Consider the following 12,064-nt stretch of genomic DNA (forward strand, 5'->3'; position numbering starts at 1 on the left):
GAGGGTGCCTGAAAATATGCAATCACATGTAGTAAGTATTTTTTTTTTAAATTTCTTAATTCTTACTCACCTTGGTCTCACCAATTATGGTCTTGTTGGTATTCTGATTTAGCCGGGTACTATTCATGAGCACACTTTGATCCTTGTTTATGGTTGTATTAGTTGTGTTCACTTGCATTTCGGCCACATTAACAGCTGGGGCAATATCAAAATCCACAGCAGCCTCACCGAGCGCATACACCGTTGAAGGATTTAGGTTATTATCATTTTTTAAGGGTAGGGGTCCGACTTGCCAAACATGGCGTAATGAGGCATTATCATAAACTCTGCAAAAAATTAGAAAAAAAACGATGTGAAATTTTTAGTTGCATGTGGATTAGAAAATTAGTTGCTAATAAATATTGTCTACAAAATGGCAGAAGCTGTCCTCTCTTCGTTACCTCTTTGTGTGTCTCCTATGTTTAAAAACTTACCTTATGGTATTGTCCGACAGCAAAACTAGCAAATGTGAATCGGTGGGTGAGGCCGGATGCCAGCGTAATTGTCGTAATTCCAAATGTGGATTATTTGCAAAGAAGTGGCCATCCAAATTAGAGGTTCTGCAAAAAAGAAACAACAAAACAAAAAAGGAAGTTAGCATTAGGAACAGTTGTAAAAGAAGAAGAAGATAAAAAACAACAACAATTGTAATCATAAAATCTATGTGATTTACAATTGGGATTTAAAATAGCTTGTTCGGCGAGGGAGGTGAGAGGATGCTATGGAGAAAAAAGCTAACAAATATAAAGTCATATATAAAATTTATAATAATATTTTTAGGTTATGTATTATAGCTACAGCTTAATAGAGTTCGGTGACCTATTGTGAAATTTTGTGTAGAACAATATCCCCTTTAGTATCAACCCCGTAAAAGGAGGTGTAGGGGCTACATTTGGGGAAATTCCAAAAAAATTGAATATGAATAAAGCAGAAAAAATCGATTGACGTTTTATTTTTCAATATTTTTATGATTTGTATTGTAGTTAGAGAAATTCTGAATTCTACGACCTTCAATGAAATTTTGTGTAGAATAATTTTCTTTTTGGCATCGATATCCTGAAACGAAGTTTTGTGGCAGATTTGAAGCCAAATAGCAAAACATATGAGATATTAGGAGGGAATCAGTAAAAAATAAAAGTTTCTATTACTTTTCGATTTTTGTTAGGTTATATACTGTAGTTACCGATTTCTTTTGGTCGGTGACCTACAATGAAATTTTGTGTAGAATAATTTCATCTTTGACACCAAACCCCTAAAACGAAGCAATGAGGCAGATATCGATCCGAATAGCAAAACATATGAAACATTATCTAGAATTTCCGTAAAAAATATTTTTTTATGTTTCGAAGCGTTATTTTTAGGTTATATACTATAGCTACAGACATGTTGTGGTCGGAGACCTACGATGAAATTTTGTGTCGAACATTTCTCCCTTTAATGCCAACCTGTTAAAATGTAGTATTAAGGGGGATTTGAGCTCAAATCGGAAAACATATGAAACATTATCCAGATAATTAGTAAAAAAATATTTTTTCGATATTGTTGCAATGTTTGCAGGTTAGATATTATAGATACAGATTTCTTTTGGCCGATGACCTATATTGAAATTTGATGTAGAATAATTTCCTATTTAACTGCAACGCCCTAACGTGATGAATTGAGGGAAATTTGGGCTCAAATCGGAAAACATATGCAAAATTCTTCTGAAAATTGGGACAAAATTAATTTTTAATATTTTGTAGCGTTATTTCCAGGTTATAAACAATAGCTTCCGATTTCTTTTGGTCGATGATCTATAATGAAATTTTGTGTAGAACATTTAAATTTCTCTTTCTAAAATTGGAAAACCTATGAAATGTATTATTAAAAAATCAGTATAAATAATACCTCATAATAACGATAGCATTAGGGGGGGGAGAAAATTTGTGTAGAACGTTATTCTCTTTGATAGCAACCCACTAAAACGAAGTATTGTGGGAGATTTGAGCTCAAATAAAAGAGCTTTTATAAGATTATAAGGAAAATCAGTAAAAATGCATTTTGCTATTTTTTCCGATTTTTTCAGGTGATATCCTGCAGCTACAGATTTCTTCTGTTCATTGACCCATATTGGAATTTTGTGTAGAACAAATTTCTCTTTCATCGCAACCCTCTATAACGAAGATTTGGGGGAGATTTGAGACTAAATAAAAAACCCTTTTAAATATTTTAAAGAAAATCAGTAAAAAAATGATTTCTTCCATTTTCTTTCGATTTTTTCATATTATATACTATAGCTGGAGGTTTTCTCTGGTCGGTGACCTACAATGAAATTGTGTTCAGAACATTATTCTATTTTACAACAACTCCCTTAAACGAAGTTTTGTGGGAGTTTTGAGCCTTAATGAAAAACCCTTTTAAATATTTTCAAGAAAATCAGTAAAAATGAATTTTTTCTATTTTCTTCCGATTTTTTCGAGGTGATATCCTGCAGCGACAGATTTCTTTTGGTCTGTGACCCATAATGAAATTTTGTGTAGAACAATTTTCTCTTTCATCGCAACCCTCTATAACAAAGCCTTGTGGCAGATATGAGCCAAAATAAAATCTTCTTAAACATTACACTGAAAATCATTAAAAAATGAATTTTTCTATTTTATTCCGATTTTTTCAGTTGATATCCTGCAGCTATAGATTTCTTTTGGTCTGTGACCCATAATGAAATTTTGTGTAGAACAATTTTCTCTTTCATCGCAACCCTCTATAACGAAGCTTTGGAGGAGTTTTGAGCTTAAATAAAAGAGCCTTTAAAATATTATGCAGAAAATCAACAAAATAATGGATTTTCCTATTTTCTTCCGATTTTTTTAGGTGATATCCTGCAGCTGCAGATTTCTTTTGGTCGGCGATCTTTAATGAAATTTTGTGTAGAACAATTTTCTCTTTTATCGCAACCTCCTAAAACAAAGTTCTCTGGAAGATTTGAGCCTAAATAAAAACCCCTTTTAAATATTACCCTAAAAGCAGTTAAAAATGCATTTTTCTATTTCCTTCGATTTTTTCAGGTTATATCCTGCAGCTACAGATTTTTTTCCGACGGTGACCTATAATGAAATTTCGTGGAGAATAATTTTTCCACTGACACCCATTACCTAAAACGAATATATGGAGGAAATTTTGGTACATTTTGAAAAAGCTTCATTTTGGGTCCATTCAATTCAGATCCAGTTAGTGCTCCTTTTTCGGGTAAAATTATCCTTGTCCCCCAAAAATCATTTATTTCTTTTAATATACATTAAATCCAGCGCCGTATTTTTTATTTTTTTCGTGATACATCCACTTATAATTATGTCTACAACTCTTAACAAATTATTTATATGTCCACAGAGAGGGAGAGAGCGAAATAATAAAAAAACATTGCTTAAAAATCTACGCCCAGTTGAGAATTAATGCAGAGTTCCCCTGATCCTCACCCTCTAGGAGAGTTTTATGGTACCAAAAAAATATGTCCAGTAAAATTTATTTGTGTACGATGTAGTTTTTTTTAGTCATTTGTCCTGCCACAGCCCAAAGCTTAACGAAAACCTTTTGAATAATTTTGAACAAAGTAACTGTAACCACATATCATTATCTAAACGGGAAAGGATTTACGCTTAATAAAAAACAAGAGGCAAGGATAAGAAATGTGGAGGACGAGAGAGAAAAAAACAACAACGCACATAGAAGGACATGTACATTAACCATTTGTTGTTGTTACCGTTTTTTTGTGGAGTGAAAAAAACGCGTTAACGAAACTTTGGCAAATGGAAAATCTGGTCAGTAAAAAAATTAGTACTGGGACCCCTCCCCTAAATAAATGCAATTTTTTTCCTAGTTTTTCTTGTGACATAAAGGACTTTTTTTTTTGGTGAAAAAAAAAAAAATAACTGCATATGCAAAAATGTGTAATACGCGCTCATTATGCGCATTTGCCGCAGGATATAAAAACAGCAGCTGGCAAAAAGTGGCCAATATTTTTTTGGTGGGGGTGGGAGGTAAATCCTTTCAGAATTTGTGCGGGAGGCATGTAGATTTTAAGCTAATAATTTTTAATTTTTTTTTGGCATCGGTTTCTTGGGTCATAAAGAAATTTCTGTTGCTGGCCTCCACCCATTTTTTACTGGGCGAAAAGGGACAGCGAAAAAAGATTTGAAACGCATGCTTATGAAATTTATTTTATTTGTTACGGCTACAAAGGAACCAAAAATATCGCACATATTATAATTCTTGAAGCAGCATGGACCCAACGAAAAAAAAACGGACATTACACACACTCATTATAATCGTTGACATAAAAGGGAAATGTATGGCATCATTTGAAAGTTTTTTTCTTCCACTTTTTTTTGAGGAGAAGAAATGGCGCCCAACTGAAAGAAAAAATGGGAGTGGTAATGAAGGCGGCTTCACTAAATGCATTTAGTTTTCCATGTTGTTGACTTTTTTTCTTACTTCCCTAGTGTTGTCAGTGGGTGTGTGGGTGTTTCTGGTTGGCTATATCTTATGGTGGGATTTGTTGTACTTCTGTTTTTTTCGGACTTAACCACACTTACAGGGACACACACACACACGAGAGTCCGTGATATATTGCATACATGTGAATAACAAATACTAGCATTTTGGTTTCAATATTTTATATTATAATTCCCTGCATGGATGTATGATGTTGTTGTATTTTTTATTGTTGTTGTTTTTTATTAAAGGGTAACACAACAAGAACCACAACTGAGATGACAACAAATTTTAAATGTGCAACAGAAATCCCATAAAATGAACAAACTATATTGTTTTAGGTCCAAAACCTTAATATATGTTATAGCTAGAGATTTATCTTCTTCGGAGACTTATAACGAAATTTTGTGGAGAATATTTTTTCTCTTAATACCCTCACCGAAAAATGCAGTTTTTACCGAAATTTTGGCTTCGAATCGAAAAGGTTCATAATTTCTCTTAAAAAAAAAATAAGGAAAAAGTATTTATGAAAATTGTGACGGTATTTCAGTGGAAAATATTATAGCAATCGATGTATTGTGTTTGGTGACCCGTAATCGATTTTTATGGAGAATATTTCTTCCTTTGATACCACCCCCCAAAAAGGCAGAATTTATGAAAAATCTGACCCTAAATTGAAAAGGTCCATATTTTTTTTAAAAACAGACAAAAATATTTTTTTTTTAATTTTTCATGTTATTTCAGTGGAAAATATTATTGCTATCGATTTCGTGTGTTCCCCAACCCATATTAAAATTTTATGGAGAATATTTGTCTCCTTTAGCTAAACTCCCTAGAATAAAGTTTTGAGGTAAAAAAATCAACTATAAATCGTAAACGTACGGAATTGCTAACAACAAAGAAAAAACCTCCAATTGTTACCGATATTTGAAGTATATATATTATAGATTGTGATTTATTATCGTTGGAGACTTATAGTGAAATTTTATGGAGAATATTTTTTCCTTTGATATCAAAACCCGAAAATGCAGAATTTATGGAAAATCTGACCCGAAATCAAAAAAATCCATCATTTCCCTTAAAAAAATTAGGAAAAAAATATTTATCAACATTTTTACGTTATTTCGGTGGAAAATATTATAGCCATCGATTTCGAGTGTTCGGTAACATATAGTGGAATTTTATAGAGAATATTTCTCTCCTTAACATCAACCACCTACAATAGAGTTCTGAGGCAAAAATTCAGCTATAAATCGCAAAAGTGGGTAATTCCTAACAACAAACGCAAAAAAACAAAACCTTAATTTTTCCGATATTTTAGCGATTTCCGATATTTTAGCGATAGCTAGCGATTTCTCTTCTTCGGAGACTTATAACGAAATTTTGTGGAGAATATTTTTTCCTTTGTTACCAAACCACAAAAACGCAGATTAAATCGAAATTTTGGCTCCGAATCAAAAAGGTTCATAATTTCCCTTTTAAAAATAAGAAAATAATATTTATCAATATTTTTCAGGTTATTTCAATGATAAATATCGTAGTTATCGATTTCATGTGTTCGATAACCTATAGTGAAATTTTATGTAGAATATTTTTTCCTTTGCATCAACCCCCTACAATAAAGTTCTGAGGCATAAATTCCGCTATAAATCGCAAAAGTGGGAACTTGTTAAAAACAAACGAAAAAATTAAAACTTCCAATTGCTACCGACATTTTAACCATATTTATTATAGCTACCGATTCCTCTTCTTCGTAAAAAAAAATCAACTATAAATCGTAAACGTACGGAATTGCTAACAACAAAGAAAAAACCTCCAATTGTTACCGATATTTGAAGTATATATATTATAGATTGTGATTTATTATCGTTGGAGACTTATAGTGAAATTTTATGGAGAATATTTTTTCCTTTGATATCAAAACCCGAAAATGCAGAATTTATGGAAAATCTGACCCGAAATCAAAAAAATCCATCATTTCCCTTAAAAAAATTAGGAAAAAAATATTTATCAACATTTTTACGTTATTTCGGTGGAAAATATTATAGCCATCGATTTCGAGTGTTCGGTAACATATAGTGGAATTTTATAGAGAATATAACATCAACCACCTACAATAGAGTTCTGAGGCAAAAATTCAGCTATAAATCGCAAAAGTGGGTAATTCCTAACAACAAACGCAAAAAAACAAAACCTTAATTTTTCCGATATTTTAGCGATTTCCGATATTTTAGCGATAGCTAGCGATTTCTCTTCTTCGGAGACTTATAACGAAATTTTGTGGAGAATATTTTTTCCTTTGTTACCAAACCACAAAAACGCAGATTAAATCGAAATTTTGGCTCCGAATCAAAAAGGTTCATAATTTCCCTTTTAAAAATAAGAAAATAATATTTATCAATATTTTTCAGGTTATTTCAATGATAAATATCGTAGTTATCGATTTCATGTGTTCGATAACCTATAGTGAAATTTTATGTAGAATATTTTTTCCTTTGCATCAACCCCCTACAATAAAGTTCTGAGGCATAAATTCCGCTATAAATCGCAAAAGTGGGAACTTGTTAAAAACAAACGAAAAAATTAAAACTTCCAATTGCTACCGACATTTTAACCATATTTATTATAGCTACCGATTCCTCTTCTTCGGAGACTTATAGTGAAATTTTATGGAGAATATTTTTTCCTTTTATACCAACCCCCAAAAACGCTGCTTTTATCGGAATTTTGGCTCTGAATTAAAAAAAGGATCATAATTTCCTTTAAAAACTAAGCGAAAACATATATCAATATTTATAGAGATATTTCAATGTAAAATATTATAGCTTCCGATTTCTGGCCCTCGGTTACCCATAGTGAATTTTTGTGGAGAATATTTCTTCCCTTAACGACAACCCGCTAAAATGGAACATTGGGGTTGATTTCGACCTCAACTCAGTATTCTAAGGAAATCTGCATACAAATCATTAAAAAATTGCATTTTATATTTTTAATCGATTTTTCTATGTTAGGTACCATAGCAACCGATTTTTTCTGGTCGGTGACCCATAATGAAATTTTATGGAGAATATTTATTCCTTTGGTAGCAACCCGCTAAAATGGATTATTAGGGTAGTTTTCGGCCCCACTTCGGAAATCAATGAAAGTTGCACTAAAAAAAATCAGTAAAATGTGTATTTTCTAATTCTAGCCGATTTTTCTAGGTTATATATCATAGTTACAGATTTCTTGTATTCGGTGACCCATAATGGAATTTTATGGAGAATATTTATTTCTTTGGTAGCAGCCCGCTAAAATGGAATATTAGTGTAGATTTCGGCCTCATCTCAGAAGTCTATGTGATCTACTATGACATTTGCATTAAAAATCATTAAAATTCGCGTGATATATTTCTGACCGATATTCTTAGGTTATATACCATAGCTACCGATTTCTTCTAGTCGGTGAACCATAATGAAATTTTATGGAGAACACTTCTTGCCTTTGCAACAACTCTCTAAAATGGAATATAAGGGTAGATGTCGGCCTCACTTCGGAAAACAATGAAATTTACTCTAAAAAACAGTAAAAAATTATTTATATATTTCCGAACGATATTTCTAGGTTATCTACCATAGTTAGCGATTTTTTCTGGTCGGTGACCTATAATGAAATTTTATGGAGAACATTTCTTTCTTTAGGAAGAACCCTCTAAAATTGAATATTAGGGTACATTTCGACGTCGAATCGAAAATCAATCAATTTAGCAATAAAAATCAGCCAAAAATTATTAATATATTTCCTGACCGATATTTCTAGGTTATATACCATAGCTACCGATTTCTTCTGGTCGGTGACCCATAATGGATTTTTATGGAGAACATTTCTTCCATTGGCAACAATACGCTAAAATGGAATACAAGGGTAGATTTCGACCTCAACTCGTAAATAAATGAAATTTGCATTAGAAAATCTTTAACATTTGATTTTTTATTACTTCCGACCGATATTTCTAGGTTATAAATAATAGCTATCTAGATCTTCTGATCGCTGACCTCTAATGAAATTTGATGGAGAATAATTTTCCCTTTGACCGAAAAGCCCTAAATCTAGGTATTGTAGAAATTTGTGCTAAATACTAAAACCTTCTACACTCAAATTAAAAAAATCTGAAGTGTTTCTCAGGGACCTCCGTATATTTTCTATAGGAAAAATCATTCTCCGAGAGTTTAGGAATTTCCCTCACTCCTTTTATGGTTTACCCTTTCCATCTAACTGTCCATTTGATACATCTTTCATTATGTAAATGCACGCTTTAAATATGTAAAGGCAAATGTGTATGCGATTTTTTTTTCGCAAGCCGTTTTTTCTTCTCGATGTTTTGTTACCATTTTTATTCTATTCCGCATGGCAAGCTGCTCTTGGGTGCCTTGTATTTTTTGCAGTTGTTGTTGTTGTTGGCGTTGTCATTTTTGTCCTCTAGATTTTATTTCTTGTTAACAAATCGTGGCCGAGTGAGTGTTTTACTATTTATTTCAGCTTTTTCCTCCTTTGTCCATCTAAAAAAACGAGAACATCCATATGTGTCGCATAGGTTGGATTCGGCACATGATGATAATGTTCGCGGGATGGATGTTCGGAAGGGTACTCTGTTAAAATTATTATTGCAACTGGGAGTCTGGGATTTATACTCTGACATTTTTCATGTTAACCATTTGGGTTGTTTTCGAAATCGCATTGTTGTTGTTGTTGCTGTTGCATGGTCGACGAGCTCAGCTTTACCTCGTCCAACCAAAAAACATGAATCTGGTTTCGAAACATTCTAAGAAAATCAAAGCAAAAAGTAAAAATAAAACACTCTTAGAACGTGTTTTATCTCGACCAGAAACAGCAAAGCGTTGTTCGATATATGTAAAACATGTTCCGAATAACTTGTGGGGTGTGGGGCTACGAAAAAAATTGAGGGTTGGGCTAAAAGCCAAAAAAACTGTCAATATTCCTATATTCCTCATGGAAAACAAAAATAAAATATTCCTCAGATCTCCTGAGGTCTGTTTTTCTATAGAAAAAAATTCCTCAGGTCCCCTGAGGTCTGTTTTTCTATAGAAAAAAATTCCTCAGGTCCCCTGAGGTCTGTTTTTCTATAGAAAAAAATTCCTCAGGTCCCCTGAGGTCTGTTTTTCTAAAGAAAAAAATTCCTCAGGTCCCCTGAGGTCTGTTTTTCTATAGAAAAAAATTCCTCAGGTCCCCTGAGGTCTGTTTTTCTATAGAAAAAAATTCCTCAGGTCCCCTGAGGTCTGTTTTTCTATAGAAAAAAATTCCTCAGGTCCCCTGAGGTCTGTTTTTCTATAGAAAAAAATTCCTCAGGTCCCCTGAGGTCTGTTTTTCTATAGAAAAAATTCCTCAGGTATGTTTTTCTATAGAAAAAAATTCCTCAGGTCCCCTGAGGTCTGTTTTTCTATAGAAAAAAAATTCCTCAGGTCCCCTGAGGTCTGTTTTTCTATAGAAAAAAATTCCTCAGGTCCCCTGAGGTCTGTTTTTCTATAGAAAAAAATTCCTCAGGTCCCCTGAGGTCTGTTTTTCTATAGAAAAAAATTCCTCAGGTCCCCTGAGGTCTGTTTTTCTATAGAAAAAAATCCTCAGGTCACTTGGGGTCTGTTTTTCTATAGAAAAAATCCTAAGGTCCCCAGAGGTCTTTTTTTCTATAGAAAAAAATTCCTCAGGTCCCCTGAGGTATTTTTTGCTGTGGAAAAATATCCTTGGGCCTTTTCTTTAAATTCATAAAGAAAGAATTCCAATTCTTTGGATCTACCTATGATTGCTGTCATTGTTGTTGCTATTATTATTATTTTCCAAAACAATTTTCTATAATTTTCTTTTCGATTGTTTTTTAAAAGAAATTTTCTACACTTGACATAACAATCAAAGGTCTCACTTGAGTTCTTTTTTCGCCTCTTCTGATTCTTATTTTTCTTCTTCAACGAACATACAAACGGTGCTCATTCTATAGGTGCTCAGAACATTCGAACAAAGAAGTGCCCCCCGCTCCGCGTGCACTATGGTTTGGAAAATTACTATAAATGCAACCGGAATTGAGAAACGTGAACGACACCTATGAACCACCACCCCACCACTTTTACCCCATACAATAGAGGGCCATGGCGGTCGGCAGGTTGTTCTCGGTCCGTCTCAGGCGGCATCTGAAGAATCGGCAAGAGACCCTTAAGCAAGGAGCAAATATGAATGCAATTGAAAAAATACATACGAAACTTAAGTATTCTGCCTTCGTCGTCGTTTCTCCCCGCTCTTTGGTTTTCCTGTGTGTGTTTGAGCTGAGCAAGGCGTCCGTCGCCGTATTGAAATGTATGGAAAAAATACAATAAATGTGGATGAGGATGTGCTCGGCAGCTACATATATTCCTGCAGCTGCAAGTCTGGCAGGTCCTTCGGTAAATGTTGTTTTTCAGCACTTCACCTACTTTGTAGATGAAATATGAAACAATACCCGCACCATTTAGTTCTGTCCAACCATTACCTCCTTTGAGGCTATACGGGGCTGGGTGGGTGCTTGCACTGACTGGCTGGGCTGTGTAATGAAGGCGGAAGGATAAAGAAAACCTCGCACACAAAAATACATCAAGTGAAAGCAGTGATGGTGATGACGGGGCAGCCACAGCATCATCAGCAACCAGAAACAAATTGCAAATACCTCAACAACTCGACTATTAAAATGGCAAGTCATGATTTGTTTTCTAGCCCTTTTTGGCCCAGGTTGCCCCTAGCCTCTACCCCTAACCTGCAACATATCATCTAAATGATGTCGTTTAGATTTTTAAGCCGTTTTCTATTGTTTTCCAGCAGCTTTGATTGTTGGCAAAAATATGTTTTTTCTGCTGGTTGGTCTAGCTGGCGATATATGAGCGGCGGAATCCTGCTCGTTCATAGTAAGTGTTTAATTTCTCCTTGAAGCTGTAATTATTTAATCTTTGTGTTATTGTTCGAAGGCTGCTGGAGGGTGAGAGGCGAGGGTGGCCACCTGTACCATTCACCAGTCGCCTGGTATAACAAGTAATTTTTGGTGAATACCATCATAATCGTCATTCGGTTGATGGATGAAAACAAATGTCATAGAAATTATTTGTTATTATGGGTGACAACAAAAGCAAGCCCTTTCATATTAAGAATAAAAAAATTCTTCAGGGGAACTGAGGCAAATTTTTCTATAGAAAAACAGACCTCAGGAGACCTGACGTAAATTTTTCTATAGAAAAACAGACCTCAGGAGACCTGACGTAAATTTTTCTATAGAAAAACAGACCTCAGGAGACCTGACGTAAATTTTTCTATAGAAAAACAGACCTCAGGGGACCTTAGGTAAATTTTTTTATACAAAAAAGGGCCTCAGGAGACCTGAGCCAAATTTTGTCTATAGAAAAACAGACCTCAGGTGGGACCTGAGGCTAAATTTTTCTATAGAAAAACAGACCTCAGGTGGGACCTGACGCTAAATTTTTCTATAGAAAAACAGACCTCAGGTGGGACCTGACGCCAAATTTTGTCTATAGAAAAGCAGACCTCA

General features: G+C 34.0%; 1 protein-coding gene across 1 annotated transcript in view; it reads right to left on the reverse strand.

The window, feature by feature from the left end:
* Positions 1-55: 55 nt before the first annotated feature.
* The window catches only part of LOC133334029 (nuclear pore complex protein Nup88-like), a 57,548-nt gene continuing 45,539 nt past the window's right edge, over positions 56-12,064 (reverse strand). The window contains exons 3-4 of the mRNA XM_061542329.1: positions 474-599; positions 56-326 (exon numbers count right to left, since the gene is read on the reverse strand). Coding sequence (XP_061398313.1) covers positions 56-326; positions 474-599 — 397 coding nt within the window. The remainder of the gene's footprint in view (positions 327-473; positions 600-12,064) is intronic.

Source organism: Musca vetustissima, unplaced genomic scaffold (assembly GCF_032173495.1).
Source record: "Musca vetustissima isolate MV318-11 ecotype Yass unplaced genomic scaffold, APGP_CSIRO_Mvet_v1 utg2072, whole genome shotgun sequence".
NCBI lineage: Eukaryota > Metazoa > Arthropoda > Insecta > Diptera > Muscidae > Musca > Musca vetustissima.